At 39.8% G+C, this 17665-nt stretch overlaps 3 protein-coding genes across 3 annotated transcripts; 1 reads left to right on the top strand and 2 right to left on the bottom strand.

The window, feature by feature from the left end:
* Positions 1 to 379: 379 nt before the first annotated feature.
* Asppvi_009310 (uncharacterized protein) lies at positions 380 to 847 on the bottom strand (the record flags this gene model as incomplete). The annotated part of the gene is made up of 1 exon (XM_043305167.1): positions 380 to 847. The coding sequence occupies one exon, from the start codon at positions 845 to 847 to the stop codon at positions 380 to 382; it is 468 nt and encodes a 155-aa protein (XP_043161102.1).
* Positions 848 to 12454: 11607 nt separating this feature from the next.
* On the top strand, positions 12455 to 13528 carry Asppvi_009309 (uncharacterized protein; the record flags this gene model as incomplete). Its single annotated transcript, XM_043305166.1, has 2 exons — positions 12455 to 12868; positions 12944 to 13528. The coding sequence occupies 2 exons, from the start codon at positions 12455 to 12457 to the stop codon at positions 13526 to 13528; spliced, it is 999 nt and encodes a 332-aa protein (XP_043161101.1).
* Positions 13529 to 14145: 617 nt separating this feature from the next.
* On the bottom strand, positions 14146 to 14723 carry Asppvi_009308 (uncharacterized protein; the record flags this gene model as incomplete). Its single annotated transcript, XM_043305165.1, has 3 exons — positions 14146 to 14327; positions 14386 to 14470; positions 14535 to 14723. 3 exons carry the CDS (start codon positions 14721 to 14723, stop codon positions 14146 to 14148), a joined length of 456 nt encoding a protein of 151 aa, XP_043161100.1.
* Between the last annotated feature and the right edge of the window lie 2942 nt (positions 14724 to 17665).

The following is a 17665-nucleotide window of genomic DNA, read 5'->3' as shown; positions in this document are numbered from 1 at the left end:
AGATTAAGAAGTAAAGCTCTATATATATTTAGGTTCTGGTATCTAAACCATAAAACACGGACGGTTGCAATTAAATCTACCTATGGACTCGAGACGAATGAAGGGCGAAATACCCCCGAAATATTGGATGACAAACTCAACTGGAAACCGCCGAAGATTGTTGAAATCAGACGTTAAGCCAAACTTGACAACACGGCTCGTAACAGCAATGATTGATAAAATCAAAGCATTAAACCAGACACAGCAAACACTCGAATTCTAGCACCAAGTGACCATATCAACCATTATATTCTGTCATGGCTGGATGGCGATGAAGACGCGCATAGCGACACTTAGGAAACGAACACAATCCCAGCAACATGTGCTAAATCATGTTATTTTAACATTGCGCCTTGCCATCTTCAAGTTGCCAGACAGGCCCAGAGATGGCTTTTTCGTCAATATCAGTACTGTTGGGCTTTGTAGCCTTAGGTACGCGGCTACCGATTTGAGGATTGTCGGAGATGGGATTAAGCCCCTGGTTAACGCCTGGTACTTCAGTGGTGTTGTAAAGAACGTCAACGCCAGCTGGAAGGTTGAAGTTGGAATACAGCGTGCAGGTCCGGCGGTCGGAAGTTGGGTCATTAAACTTCCACACGTATGAAGCGCAAGTATCTGGCCTATCTAGGCAGGCCTGAACACAATCGCATGCATTTTCAATATTCGGAAGCTCCACAGTTGTAAGGACCCCAGTCACATCGAAGCCCCGGGTGTAGCGAATACAGCCGTTATCTTGAGTGTCAAGATGCGGGCATATCTTTGCCTGGGCGCCCCCATCCTGAGTGGCAATGGCGCCAGCAGCTGCCATGGATATAATAAAGGCGATAGAGAAGTGCATTCTTTTCTTTTTCTATAAAGAAAAGATTAAGGAATTCCTTTAAACCGATCGAACTGCTTTAGGAATGATAGAGAAATTAATATCCGTGGGAAAAGAGACACTTTATGTTGCGGTGCTCTCTTCGAAATGGCAAGGTGGCCCTATTTATATAGTCCATTTTGGAACAGTGTGAGGTAAAAAAATGCACTGCCAGGGTAACCTCCACCAGCTTCTATAACATGGCAGGTAACCCTGACAACTAGAATGCTATCAAAAGGATCTTCAATGGCCTCACTACAAGCCATGGAAGTTTGATCACTAGATACATAACTAAAAGGGATGATAACTAAGTTTTAATGGCGCATTCTTGTCATCTTAGTACAGAACCATAACAGCAGCCTTAGTATCTAGAAGTCAATTCAATACTCCCTATCTAGCCCTGTAATTAATGTTATCCCCGCAGTCTCATCTAGGTAGGGGAATATATGTGGAACTATGGCTAGAGATAAGTGAGCTTATCTCCCAGTAAATCTGTTGTGTGACGTACCTAGATTATACGCAGGTAGAGTTAAACCCATTGATGGTGATTCAACAGGTAATGTATATAATTAGCAGTAGGTCTTTCTTCTTTCAGGAAACTTCATAATACTGGATATAATTTACATATTGAGTGATTTTATCTTCAATACGTTAATACGACATTGCTGACATGCTCGAAGGTCGCTGCTACAGATATGAATTTATGAATATTAACATTGCCCAAATGCGGTGTCAGGTATTAAAAAGATAATAACCGGTACGGTGAATACTTTTATCCCATTTTTGAGTTTTCTTTCTGTCTAGCTCCATTTTTCCTGCACACCAAATACCTCATGCTAGACTATTAAAAGAAAATCTCCACAAACTCTGCTTGATAGTTCCAACTAATAATTTAACATATTATAGCATTCCTTAGAAAGGAAAGGAGAGAAGAATGAAACACAAGAAATTCCTCAGACGCTGGTATATTTAATATTGATAAAAAAGGCATTATCGACCGAATAAATCTCGAGTTTTGCAGACATACATCTATGTGTTCGCATGCCTGTTTTGGGTAAGACTCCACTGAGGGTCGCGACGCATCGACAGCGACGATATTCAGGATAAAACACATTATAGATAAATTAGTATGCGCTGATTATTCCAGTCTGTACAACATCATGGGCCTCTCACTGTCCACCGGGAACAAGCGATGCTACACTCCAACTCAAGTATCTACAATTAAGTCTTTAGCAGGGCCCGCACGGAGGGCTTTAGGTGCCAATTCTCGAAATTGAACCCCCTGTTTGTGGAATGTGTCCTCAGAATGTCTAAGATGTAAGGGGCCCTAGCCTTGAATTGATGCATGCCGGCGCCAGCCTGTCTCTAATTTGTTGTCGATCCTGTTTGATTTTCTTTGGTTTTTTTGTACATACGTTGCAAAGCCGATGATCGACCTTCGCCGTGGCAGCCTTGCAGCTACACGAAGCTCTTACCCTCCAGCTCTCCAACCCAACATATCTTCCTCCCTTCACACCTACTCTATATACCAGAGTACACCTACGCATTTGCATCAGCTCTTGAAAATGGATACTTAATGGATTAGATGACATAATAGCCTTTGCATTCGCATACAGTACAGGGAAAACCTATTACCTAGGGGAAAAACTTGTACCAAGGCTTCACCATAAAATAATTACACCAAATTATTTTCTGCTCTGCATTCACAGAATCCTTGATTCAAGCTAACTGAGATCTGAGGGATTCAAGAAAGCCCTCACTGTCGAACGGCCTCTACTCTGCCGTACCTTTTTCCGCAAAAATTCAACAGTATATGCTTTTTGAATCTTAACTAGAGTTGCATTTGGTCTGAGTTCAGGTTAGAGTTGCATTTGGTGCGGGTTTGGGCGAGTTCAACCTTAGTTGGCACCAAACTGCTGCGGTTTCGGGTTTAAATTTTAGAAACTGAACCAAACCCAGACCCGGTGCGATTCAGTGCGGTTTTTTACCACAAAAACCCACCACTAGGCCTAGCTAGGCATAGCTAGGCTTATACTAACTAACTATGGTTAAATTTAGTTTGGTTTTAAGTTGGATAAACTGCTATTTTCAACCTAATATCTTAAGCCTATAAGATGTGATAATATCTCTCTATATACTAATTATTTTAATTTAAAATATTATTTATATAAGAGTTAAGATGCAGAGGTTTCATCTTAACCTAGTAAGTAATAGATTTAAGCTATATTAGGTGAGTTTATGGTTTACAGCTAGAAATATAATAAAATATATAAATATATATATAAATATTATAAGTATTTATGTATAATAGTGACTATAATAAATTATATCAGCCCTCTCATGCCTATTAATAATCTAAATATACCAAACCTAACTATAGTTATATTGAGAAAAGATATATAGCTTAAATAGATTTAATATAACTAAGAATGCGCATAAGAACTATATAACTAACTAAGTACTATATAACTGACTAAGTACTATATAACTAACTAAATACTAAAGGCACAATATAAGGCACTGAATCTAACTACAGTTAGATTAAGAAAGGAATAGATATTATATAAATATCTTTAATATATTTAACTAGGCAATATAACTAAGTATAAGTTGTGACAGTTAGCGGGGCGCCAGAAATGGCTCCCATTGAACCACCGCTCTGCCATCCACCACTACCTACTACAGCTGGGCATCCTACTGCCCTTTGCAGTATAGTGTTTACCTCTTTTAGGATAGTGCTATATCTCACCACTTTTGCCCTAATTCTCCTGCCACCTCAACATATATACTCTGTCTATATAAGCCAACACTGCTTCCTTAAATAATAACATACTTTATTATCCCCTTTTTCCTTTACTATATCACTTATTAGTGCTTTAGTCTCTTTTCTATAATACTATATTATCTAAGAATTACCTTTTCCTAGTATAGTACTATCCACTCTACTCTTTTTACCCCTGCAGCTACAGAGTCGCTAACAGATAGTTAGAAATAACTAAGACCTAGTACTATTGCTTGACTTAGCTTAAGCTATCCACTTTAACCTTTACTACTATTACTAGATTACTATAGATTTCAGTGTACAGTCATTACACCTATAACAGCTTATTCATAAGGCATGCTAGCTATTTAGTAATTTACATGCTACTTCTAACATGCCATACTATAATACCTTTACCTTAAAATTATAAGGATCATCTACACTCTTGCTTTAATAAAAAGTTTTTAGTAACTCTATGAATCCCGCGCCCAGAACACAAATGGAGAGGAAGCTTCCTAGATTAGCTAGATACCCAGCCTAGCTTCCATCCAGTCTGCAGCGCCTTTTGACACCTGTGAACTAGATTTTATCTCCCCCTCCATACCTATTTTTTGAGCTCTGAGGATCAAATCTATTTCTGTATCACTGCATTAGTCATGAGCCAATAGCAAAAATGCCGCATCTCTTTCATTTCTGTATTTAATAGGCAAGGCATGAGCTGCAATAACTGGATACAGTTAGGCACAAGGCAGAAGATACCAGACCCAAGGCATTGTTCCTAGACGCAGATAGACACATCAGCAGCGCTGTTTGGGATTTATGGGTTATATGAATTCCCCTGGTTCGCTTCTTCCGAGAGAGAAATAGAAAGGTTGACTGGACAGCCTGAGAGAGGATCTATAAGGAGACCAACAGAGCTTCTAAATCTCCAGTAATTACTCAATTTTCATGTGCTTCCCCTTCCCTCTTTCTAATTGCCTTCCCAGCACACTCCCTCCCCCCCCTAAAAAACCCCCAAACATTTCAATTTCACACAATACAATATGCCCCCTATATTTCAAGTGAACAACTTAGCCATGGGCTCCTCATGGGAAGCCATTCCCCCCTCATAAATTACCTAATTTATGCTCCTAAAGAACCAGCAACTCCCCTTATCCTAAACATTATCCTGAGTTCCTCCTGAGCACTCTGCCTATTCTATAGTATTACCTCCCTGTATAGCTACTAGCCAAGGTCTACATATATCTAAGTTTGAAAACTTAGCTATATGCACCCCTTAGCCTATAAATTTATATAGGGGAGATTCCTATAACACTATCAGATATACTAAGTTTAGAGAGTGCAAAGCATAGTATAACACCTCCTTATAAACTAGTACCCTATATACCTCAAACACCTCACACCTTAAATACAGATAGGGCATACTATAATTCCTAAGAAGTCACTAGGACCCTAACTAATATATCCAGCAATCCAGGGGGGATTATAGAGGCTGCCCTGCCATTACTAAGTATATCTAGCCTAGAAGATAGCTTTAAAGAAATCTTCTAGCTTATAGATATAGAGGGCACTATTCCCATTAACCCTATAATACTTACTAATAATGAGTCCTAGGTAGCTAGTAATTAATGCCAGCCAGTCCTACTATATAACAGCACTATTAATTTAGAGATAATCTATCTATATCCTAAACCTCCACCTATTCTTTATAATATATATAGGAGTTATTAAGACTTTAGTAAAGGTACAGACAGCAGTAATGCTAGTATTTAGATAAATTATTATCTATATATCTATAGTCATCCAGATTTGCGCTTGTTAAATCATAATGCTAAACCTAACCTATCCTACCTAAGTAGTACTAGTAAGCTATCTAAAAACTCTAAGTATAGGAAATAGTAATTAGATAGATAAGCTCTGAAATGGCTCTAAGTTTCTAATAGATTATAGACTAGAGAGAATTTAGTTACTAGCCTCTATTCTTATTTCTTAACTCTACTCCTTAACAGATATTTATAGTTTCTATCCTAGCTATTTAAAGGTGTCCTATAATAATATATACCTAACTCTATACCTATATATAAGGAAAGAAATATACAGGTATAGTATTACTTAACTATCTATGCAGTGGATGAATAATTATAGTAGGATATTAGTAAGGCCTATAGGATATCTAGAAAGGGTAAACTATAGACTATAGAAGAGGTGGAACTACTACTAAAGCTAAGAAGAGATAAGAAATAACCTTAGTTAGAGGTAATAAGGTTATTCTCAGACTAATATCCAGGCTAGAGTTAAGGTTTAATCTAAGTATACTAGAGTATAACCCTTAAGAAGAGGATTAGATAACTAATTATTAAACCACACTAAAAGAAGCTTATAATTAATCACTCCTATAATATTACTCAGTGACTGAGAGAATAAATGACTACTTCTTTCCTATAGCCATAACCTAATAAGTCTAAAAAAGCAGGTCACTTGCCTAAGCTCTTCTAGCTAAGCTGCTACTCTATTTAATAGCTCTAACAGTAACCATAACATCCTAGGATATGCTATCCTTAAATATATAGTGGTTAGTAATCAGTGTCTTAAAGCTCTTATATCCCTGGTTAAATATAAAGAACAGGTGTATATTAGCTCTCTAGCCTTTTATACTTACTATACTAATAGGGCACTCTAAGAGTCTTTCATAGAATAATAGAATAATAGGTTAATATCTTTAACAGAGGCCTAGTTACTATACCTTCTAAGTCTAGGATTAAATATATCTACATCCTTATTATTATTAAGATTGTTATAGGCAAGGCACTAGAGAACAAAGGTTATGGATAAAGATGAGGTAGAGAAGAATAATCTATAGCTAGCACTTATATATACATATATCTAAGGAGCGCATGCACTCTATAACAGAGGTAAAGACTAATTACCCACCCTTAATAAAGGCAGTGGATGTTATAATTAGGAAAAAGAGGTTACTATAGTTAGGCATATTTTATAGCAGTAATCCTTTACTAATTATACATATATACCCTTCACTAGTGGACTGTTATAGGTCATAGATATAATACTAGAGGGGAGTAGGATAGGGGGAGTATAACTAATATAAAATAAAGGATGATCTAGTTACTAATTATCCTTATTTTTTTATAGGCTATAATGGATATCTATAGAATAATAGAGTATAAAGAATAGTTTACCTATTAAACTATATAATCTCTATATCACCTTTTACTAAATGATGCAGTTCCTATCCTACTACTAAATAGTAATAGTATACAGAGAAGGCATTATAGTATACTAATTAAGTCTTTATAGTAATAACTAAAAATCTACTTCCTCTGCTTAGGGATCCCAATCATCCCCTATATAACTAGATTATAGAATAGCAGCTGGTTAAGTGACAAGGCATTTTATAAATATATTTAGATCTCCTTTAGTAAGCTAAAGTAGCTTAGATTATTATATTTAAGGAAGGGAGATATTACATATAGTAACCTTCTTAAACATATGGTGGTTACCCACAGGATAGTTATACAAGGTTACCTATAGCAGAGGTTAGTAAATAGAACTCTAGTTAATTTTAATAAGATATAGTAGGAAATAATGTCTCTATCTAAAGATAGTTTTAAATAGACTATCCCAGCATTCTTCACAGTGAAATAATTTACTTAAAAACAGAGAACTAAGTCTCTTACTATATAGCATCCTTTTCTATAGTAGATAAGCATATTTAAAAGACAAGTACATGTCTTATTATAATCAATTATATCCTATTTCTTGAATAGCTTGAATATTCTAGTATAATACTAACAGGTCAGAACAAATATCTATATCTAAGCAAAGATATATAAGGAAGCTTAGCTTTTATAGTACTGAGCATTATACAGGCCTGCATTATCTAAAACTAGGATCTAGAGAGCTAAGGTTATAACTTCCATCTAGATATAAGCTCTAACTCATCAAGTAAACTCTAAGAATAGTACAGATACTATACAACATTATTAATATTAATAGACTATACATAGATAGCTTCATCCATTAGAGTAAACATTCAGAATAGGAGAATATATATAGGAGCTAGTAGCATGCAGTACTAAGTCAAATAAATACAGAGTATTAGACTTAAAGCCTAGTACTTAGCAAACCTAGATCTTACAAGCTAAAAAGAGACTATTTCAGACTATATAATTATTCTCTCCCTAAGAGAGAAATAAGTATAAAGTATTACAGCATATAGCTTCTACTGCAGCTAATATAAGCAAAGTATAATAATATTTATACTTAGGCCAAGCTCATCACTGCTTACCTTACACTTACTAAGCACATTATACACTCCCTAGGTGATCTAGACTTTAAACTAAGCAGAACTAAGCTGGGGTGAGCAGCCTAATAGTACAGCAGGAGGCATCATCTCTCAGCCTTAGGGGGTATATAATGCTCAAAGACCTAACCTGATATTTTCACTAGGGATTCAATCAACTGAATTACCCTGCTGAGCAATTCATACTGGTTAAGAGGATTGAAAGTTGACCAGTGACAGGCCATATCTGACTAGTAAGTGCTGAAGATGCTGAGCAAGTTGCCATACCAGAGCAGGGAGAAGTGCGACCCACTGCAGCGAGAACGCCAATTAGCCGGATTGGGATACCCAGCTCATCTGCAGACTTTCGCCTGGCCCTCGCATATTTGATAAAAATGGTTAAATCTTACTCACTATTATTATTTCTATAACCACATCAGATATTCCCGCTATTGCTTTGCATGCAGGTAAATGCTACAGTAATCTAAAAGCATTACTATTTTCTCCCAGTGTTCTAATTATTTAATTACTCTTCTGCTTCACCTGGGTTACTATATTTTACTATATTTTAGTTCCCCTTTATTATAATCAGCACCATTAGTAGACCTAGGCAAAACCCAACCCAGAATACCCCCCTTGAGCCTAAAACCCAGCCTAGGTAAAACCCAGAATACCCCCTCTGAGCCTAAGCCTAGCCTAGAACCTAACTAGGTAGCCTAGTTAGGTTACCTAGATTATTTTATTTTAGTATAATTTTCCTAACTAGGCCATGCTAAGATGTATAATTCTACTAACTAACTTAAATAAAATACTATTATTTATACCTATTCTAGTTACCTCTATAGTTTTATATTAATATATAGTCTTTAAATATATAAAATCTTAAGTAATTTAGCTATCTCTTACTAAATTAATACTAGTAATTATCTATTATCTAAGTCTTAAGATAATATTATTATATTATAGTGGTTAATAAGCTATATATATAAAGATACTCTTAATAACTATAGAAATATATTTAAACTATAGAGTATAGTAGGTATATCTTAATTAGGCTGCTATAGTTATATAATAAGAGTATATTATTATATTAATTAGTTAATTAATATATTAATTAGTACTAGGTCCTATAATTAAGCTAGTGTCTACCTTGGACAGGATATTAAGCTAGTATCTATATTAGATAGGACTTTAAGCTAGTATCTACCTTAGATAGGACTTTAGGCTAATATCTACCTTAGATAAGACCTTATTAGTACCTAAGGTAGATTATAAGTACTTAGTAAGCTTAAGTATTCAGTAGGCCTTACCTACTATATATAATATTAGCTATCTATACCTAGCTTCTTCCTTCTTTAGTAATTCCACTTTATTCCTTTATAGCTTATTAGGATAGTTAGAGTATAGCTATATACTAGAATTCTAGCCTATAATAGTTAGAGAAGAAATAGAAGGGTAATTAGAATAGTTACTCTTATACTTAGATATATAGTTTAAATACTAATAAATATAAGATAAGACTATATAATTAATATATATTATATAATCTTTAATATTTACCTAGTTTATCTACCTAACTAGATTATCTAAAACCTAGTTAGATTCTATATAAAAGCCTAGAACCCAACTCAGAACACCCCCCTTAAGCCTAAAACGTAGCCTAAGTTGGGTTTGACACATGTTTTAGTTAGGTTACCCAGAACACCTGCCTAGGTCTAACCATTAGGAGGTGTTACTTTCACAACAGCTCTGTTTAATAAACAACATTTCCCAACTAGTTGCTCTAAGTGACAGTTATAGCTAGTAGGCTTAACTAATTTCCCCCTTATAGAGTATCTAGTGTTTCTATAATAATCTTAGTTCCTACAGGCTGAATCTTAAAGTAATACTTAGTTAAATTTTAGGGTAGTTTATACAGTCTATACTCCTGTGAAAGATTATAGAACTATACTCTTCTACTAACCTACTTTTAGTTAGTGGGTTTTAGTGTAGCCTTATTCTTGTGGTTTCTAAGATACTTAATAAAGTCTTAGCTAATCTTTCTTCCTTATCTTTTTATATACTATACTATCTTTAACAGATATTCTCTCCTGCCCTATACAAGTAATGGTTTCTGGATAGATTATACAAGGAGGTGTTAGAGGCAGGTTAGGTTACTTAGGCAGTGACCTAGGATTTATAAGGTGGGGGAGCTGGGCAACCCAGATAAAATGCTATACTTATCCTTCAACCTATTAACTAGTAAAGATCTAGGTATCTTTCTTCTATGCAAGCTATATAATAACACTTCCATAATATTATCATCATTTAGTGATATGGTATTTACTATATTCAGAGTTAGGTTCATCTACTGACACTTTCTAATAGGCATCTCATTTAACTAATCCCTAGAGCTTATAGGCTTGGCCTACTTCTATTTTATAGTGGCTAAGCACTGCACCCCAGTATCCTATACAGTCAAAATGACTGCAAGCTAAAAAGGGCTTTTCCTCTGGCATCACCCCTGGTTAACTAGTCAAAAACAACCACCTACTAGATGTGTCTTAACTGTGATAAACCAGCATTTAGAGCATATGGCTGGTTAATATTATCAATCCATAGTTGCTACTATTTGGGTATTTCTGTGGTCTGCTTTACCCAGGTCAAACCTTACTAAATGCCCACTGCGCCGACTTATCGGGGATTTTAACCCATTTAATTAGTAGAGGGATTGCTAAAGCACTCCTGTTAGTTTATAGGCTAAAGAAAATCACCCAACCTCCCCTTGACTAACTGTAATTAGCAAACACCATATTACCCTTCTAATAATGAGTAGATTTCAACCCTGGTCAAAGGAAACTGTATCGCGGTAGCCAGGCTCTGATAGAATATGCAGAGAGGCTTAACCATTACTGTTTGCTCTGGTGGGTGGGCCCAGAAGGTCCCAGAGAAGGAGACATATAGTCTACACGACCGGTCCGGCCACACCTGGACATCACCTGGTTATTTCTGGTCATTTCACTACAAGTAACGGGAGCGCCATGTCTCTMCACTCTGCATAGATTTCCAGTTCCTTGCTGCACCGGATGCTGGCTGACCTACAATCCATTGCCAGCGTTCGTCTCCCCCAAAGCTGCTGTCAACCAGCAGCTCTCAGGTCACCTTATTTGTGAGTTCTGTTGCCGTGTGGGCCAGTGCCCGAAGCAAGCAAGGAAAGGGACTATCATTAAGCAAACTCAGTGAGTATACTTGTGGGATATAAGCGCAAGAGAATATAATTAAATATAGATATACCATGATGAGTAAGTCTCACGATGTTGAAAGTATGGATAGCATGGCGCGTCTTGCCCCGGAGGAGAGAAGGGATGAATTTTAGGTTAGATCCAGAGCAGGCATCAGATAGTTAAAACTCACTCACCACTGGGCATAATTTAGCTAATACAGTGTCGGGGCGCACATGATTGCATTTAGGGTCACCAATTATAGCTAGGACCACACTACTGCACCACTTGGCCGGGGTGGAAGTCCTTGGCACTGTATATGACTACTGAAAAGGTTCTCTGGAAGCTAAGTTCAAACAAGCCTTGATCATTAACTTCTATTGATGCACCAGTGGATGACCAAGTTTAGCAGCATTCCAACCTGCCAAGACTATCTGCAGAAACATCTGCAGCAGCTCTGCCTCCGCGCCTTCTAGAAAGATCTCTTTACGCAGATTAAGGCGCTGCTGAAGCCAGAGTCCGCGACCACTGCCCTGGCCGGTAACATCCCGCTCTGTTGGCCCAGTCTGGAAGACGCGCTCCAGGAGCGATTCCGGCCACCCCACATCACTTCGGGGAACCGGATGGCCATCAAGTATATTAACGTCCTCTTCACATGGCTCTGGGAGTGGCGGGACGGCTGATTTAAGCAAAAAGGTTAGGACTATAAGCCCTATCGCCTTTTGTATCAGAAGAGCTTCAAGGTAATTACCCTAATCCAAGGCAAGGACGCCGCTCGTCAGTGGAAACAGGGCCGGAAAGACTCCTTTATTCAGGGCCATTGGATGCTGCCCTATCCCTAGAACAACAGCTTCATGCGAAAATTCAAGCTGAGTGGCCAGGTCATGTGGCGGTGCAACATTCACCGAGTCCTGGATCTGTATTACAAGGAACTGGACGTCCTCTTAACATTCTTCCCAGCCTCCTATATCAAGCATCACCCTGCTCAGCGCTGGGGCCCCTCTAAACCCTCCCTGTCCCATCCGGACTATACAATTATACCAGAGCAATGGCTTCTTCATCTCTCCGACAGTGAGCTATATCAGCAGCTCACTGAGTTCCGCACTTGATGGACATCAGCCGCTCCGAGACCATCTCCCTCAGGGCGCCAACCGTCCCGGCTAATCTTTGAGATACAGGAGCGGATTCACGATACATCCAATCCAATTACGGGCCTGGTTAAGACATGGTCGCTATCCGCATGCAGCCGGATGCTTCTCCGCATTATACAAATATAAGATCCTTCAGCATCGGGGCCAATGTTTCCAGCGCCGTCGCCGCCATGCCACGCTCCCCGACCACTACTCCGACACCCAACACCCGACACCAAGCCCGAGGGGACGGCCGATACTGACGAGCAAACATCTGATGAAGAGGGGATTGAACCTCAGAAAACACCGGTGGCGGAGTACATCCAGCGGATCGAGAAACGGATGTTTACAATCATCGGCGCAGATCGCAAGGGATGGATGGGCCCTTATAGACATGACGAGACGATCAAAAGTTTTGCGCCTCAACTCCGTCGACTGCCCCATCATCTGTTCTCTCTTCTGCTACTACTTGATATTCCAGTGGATAAGAACTATCACCCACCGCCGCCGCCAGACAACGTGACTCTACCCCAGAGGCCCCACGGGGCCGGAGGTGCGGCGGATATCGGGTTCAGTGGATCTGTATGGCGCTAGGGTTTGGGGTCACCGGGCGGATTCCTCCTTGCCCCCGCATGGACTTGAAAATTCGCGGGGGAGACACTTGGTCCAGCCTGGCAATGGAACCACAATCTGGACACGACAAAATTCTCCCTTCATAATCCTGGATTGACTCTGCACACCGCGACTGTGACAGCGGATCTTTACGCGGCAAGAAACACGCTCACGCGCCGTCTTCATGGTGCAAATCCCTATGGAGTAGTGGAGATCGACTTCAGCAACATGGCGGATGGCGACCATGCCGGACTAGCAGCGTTGAAGGACGCAAGTGTTTGGATTGGCATAGTCCGCAATGGCACCGAGGATCGTGTGGTTGTTACCCATGGTCTTGCCATGGGAACGTACGGAGGAACGACAAGCACACGCACAACTGTAGCAACAACTCCGATTATCCGAACAAAGGTGTGGCTGAAGGTCAGTCTTGATGCTGCCGCCGTGGGTTCCCACGAAGCGCACTTCTTCTACAGCTTAGATGGGAGCACATTCATCGAGCTGGGAGACGCCTATTCTCTTACCACCGACTATCTTTTATTTATGGGATACCGTTATGGAATCTTTAACTACGCGACCCAGGCTCTGGGTGGCTCTGTTGATGTGCTTAGATTTGCAAGTGAGTCTAGCTAGGAGCCATTCGCAAATTTTAAGTGCGATATGCTTAGTTTGGTCATGAACGGTTGTTGCAACCTGCCGTCGTTGTGTATCACTCTTATCTAGATGGCCAAGCACTAGGGTTGGAGGGATGTCTACAACTTTGTCCAACGTCCTCTAGCTGGTATCGTTATGTCTCCGCCCAGTAGATTGTATATATATAGCTAGCTACAGAGCTGCACCTTCGATGCTGCTAATTATGGTTTTATCCAATGACGTCGCATGCTTCTTGTCGCAGGATAAGGGTAGGTATACTATCCACCTTGGGGCCTGCAATTAAAAACCATGCAACTGGGACACGGCAGAGCAAGAAGCCATCGCACATATCGTCCTTGAAAGCTCTACATCTGAACTCTTGTACTTACTAAGTATGGTTGAGAACCAGCCATGGATAAGACTACTACCGATTGGATTCTTGTTAATTAAGACTAAAAGGTACGGTTGGTTCATAGGACTAGGGCGGGGCCAATAGCCGTGTATATCACACATTTTACTTTTGCAAAAGACCTTGATAGAGTGTGATAGTTTCAGGGAAGCAAGCAGAGTGATAACCATCCCCCTAAATCATTGTATGGTGTATGAAAGATGGATGGTTATACACACAGTGACGCCGTCAAAGTAACCGGCTGGGGACAACCATAGACCTTCTGGTGAGCCGGCGTACTGTAGCAGCCAGCATCGTTGGCCGCGCAGTCAAATTCCTCGCAGCCTTCTCCGGGGCTCAGCGTGTTGTGGTTTGCCGCGAAGGGGTTACCCCATTCATTGCTCAGCTCATCTGAAAAATGCCGTTAGTGGAAGATTTCGTAGAGGACAAGTGGATATGGAATACTCACAGTACGCATAGTCTGGGTTAGAAGAGAATGAATAGCCAAAGAAGAGAGGCTTATCCAGCGTTTTGGTCTTGGCGATCTTGATGGTCTGCGCATTCGTTCTGGTCAGCCTCTCTCATTATCTGGCTTCAGGGCAGAACAGATAAACGTACCGATCCAGAGGCTCTGAATTTCTCTGAGAATGTTCCGCCCGAGGGAATGGTTGTCAGAGGGCCGGGGGCGCTGCCATCGTAGGGGAACGACTGCACGTACACGGTGGTGCTACAGTCGTTATTCACGATAGCATTCTGGGCAGAGGTCAGGCCGAGGAGGGCACCGAACGCAATCAGAGAAGTCTTCATGGCGGATATTAGTCTAAAGGTTAGCAAGGAATAGTTAAAGTACCTGTCTCACCCCCGATTAGATGAGGGGAAGCCCGGGCTTCATATAGCTCTGCTACTCAAACACCGCAGTACCGATGAGTTACCGATGACGAACATCCAAGAAGAGCATCCAAGACATCGCGGCGCCCTGGCCCATTCAACGTCCTGGATTGTCAGGCCACCGCTCGGGTATCCGTTTCCCCGCCAATCAACATGGGTGGTAGGTGAGACATGCGCATCATAGCCACTGCATGTACTCCGCATCAGACACCGCACGGGATACCGTTGCATCCCGGCGGCCAGTTTCTCAACATTGGATGGGCGTCCTGTCGACAGTGATCCACGTCAAGTAAGGATGATCTCAGTGGTGTGGAGAAACTCCTGGAATCAAGGAATTCGTCAGTCTAGAATCTCAGCTGGTTTCCCCACTTCTGACCCCGGCCAAGTACCCCCAAAGTCATTTGCCCGTTCCCCACGTGAATGCGATGGTGGATGCTTTCCCCCGTCAGACCGCGGTTCCATGGGTATGTCGCAAGGACGATATGTATATTCTTCCTTCCAAAGTAGACATGTCCTTTAGCTCCCTGATTCATGCGAAGGACTCCAGGTCAGTCATGTGGTCAACCCTCCTGGTTTAGTTTGTATGGTCGCTAGTAAGACGAGGTCCTCTCCGGGCATTTACTCTTTAGCCTCCGAGTTCTAGCGACGACAACTATGTCTTCAGCCCAAGACAACCTTGCCTGATCATTATTATGAAGCTCATCACGAAAACTGAGGATCCGGGATGTTGTCGGATAATTTGCCCGTTTCAGATTCAATGGGGGTCGCGGCCTCCCGTAATATTGTTTTGCCCAGGGTCTCACTGGACTACCTTGCCCTACAAGAGGGCTCCGTCAGACCCCGCCGGGCATCTTCCTATGCGATCCAGACCCCCCCGACCCGGCGACTACATCGGCCTGCCATGCCCCCGCCGGCCATTGGATCCAGGCCATCTGGATATCATTCAATTCCCCCAATCTAGGGCTATCTAATGGTGGTAAGCATACACCCTAGATCTGGTAGGCTAGAGAGAAATATAAGGATATCTCTTAGGATTCGAAATTTTTATAGGTTTTGGGAGGTGACTGGAGATATCTAGTAGGATATAGTTATTCTAGATATTTTTAGTAGATAGGGCTACTAATTCTCTATATATTAATATCTTATAGGGCTAGTGGTTATTAGCCCTAGATTTTTAAAAATCCTTAGAGGTTAGTAGGTTTTTACCAGCTCCAGCTAGTAATAAATATTTTATTTAGTATCTACTAATTCTAGATATTTTTAGTTAATAGAGCTAGTTCCTACTAGTCTAGTAATATCTAGTATATCTAATAATATTAAGTCTAGAATTTTTAAAAATCTCTAGAAGTTAGTTATTTTCCAGCAGCTGCAGCTAGTAAATATAATTTTTTATATATTTAATATTTACTATTTCTAAATATTTTTAGTAGATAGATCTAGTTTCTACTAGTCTAGTGATATCTAACATGCTTAATAATATTAAGCCTAGAATTTTTAAAAATTTATTTCCCTCTAGTACCCGCCGGCAGGTACTATTTTTTATATATAATATCTACTAGATATAAATATTTTTAGTAGATAGGCCTAGTTTCTACTAGTCTAATAATATATAGCATGCTTAGTAATATTAAGTCTAGAATTTTTAAAAATTCTTTTCCCTAACATTATAATGGCCCATCAGGAGGGGACCTGATCATAGTAAAATTAGGGTTGACAAGGGGGGAGGTGATCAGGGTCATCCATCAGTACCCCCCAAACTAGTCAAACCTTAATATTTTTGAATGATTTAAAATGATTTATGATGCTAACTAGCTAGTCTATTAGATTCTAATATTAGATTCTARATTAATCACTAGGAAGGTGGTCAAACTAGGGGGGTAGSGGTCAGGTCGAAATTTTTGGTTGGGGTCTGCCAAGACCACTATCTGCGGGAAGCCTATACCCTTTTAGGCCACCATCTAGTATGGATTAGTGCCTGAGGCATCTGGTAGGCTAGTAGGGCCTAAGAATTCAGGCAGAAACTAGAAGAAAAATTAATTCTTAGTATTCACTAGGGGTCTAGTACTAGATAACTAATTATAATTATTTTTAGTAAATAGTAGATACTTTTAGCTATAGAATAATAATAGTCTGATTAGGTAAGCATGATTCCTAATTTTTTAAAAATTCTAAAAAGGTAGTTTAAAATTTATTACCTACTAACTAATTATAATTATTTTTAGTAGATAGGCCTAATCTCTACTAGTCTAATGATATATAGCATGCTTAGTAATATTAAGTCTAGAATTTTTAAAAATTCTTAGAAGTAAATATTTTATGAATTTTATATAGTAGAGATATATATTAGAGAGGGCTTAGACTAGGGGCCTAGCTAGCTAGATAGTAATAAGAACTAGTTACTACTACTAATCTAGTAGGAATAGTAGATATATATATATATATTTTAGTCTACTAGGTAGAGGTAGGGTAGGAGAGAAATATATAAATTTTAAAAGTAAGAGAGAGGTAAGAGAAATCTAGTAAGTAGGCCTAGGCTAGGTGATTCAGCCTGACTAGGCCTAGTGATTCAGCCTGGCTAGGCTAGGTGATTTGATCTGACTAGGCTAGGTGGTTCGGCTTCGAGAGGTGCCTGCACAGGGGGTCTAGGCTAGGTGATTTGGCATGGCTAGGCTAGGTGATTCAGCTTGGAGGCAGGAGGTCTAGGCTTAGTGATTCAATTTGACTAGGCCAGGTGATTTGATTTGACTAGGCCAGTCGATTTGACTAGGCTAGTCGATTCGATCTGGCTGGGCTAGGTGATTCGATCTGACTAGGCTAGTTGATTCGGCTTGACTAGGCTAGGTGATTCGATCTGACTAGGC

This window comes from Aspergillus pseudoviridinutans, assembly GCF_018340605.1.
Source record: "Aspergillus pseudoviridinutans IFM 55266 DNA, scaffold_7, whole genome shotgun sequence".
In the NCBI taxonomy this organism is placed as follows: Eukaryota; Fungi; Ascomycota; class Eurotiomycetes; order Eurotiales; family Aspergillaceae; genus Aspergillus; species Aspergillus pseudoviridinutans.
Note: the sequence above shows the minus strand (reverse complement) of the source record. Positions and strands in the feature narration are given on the sequence as shown.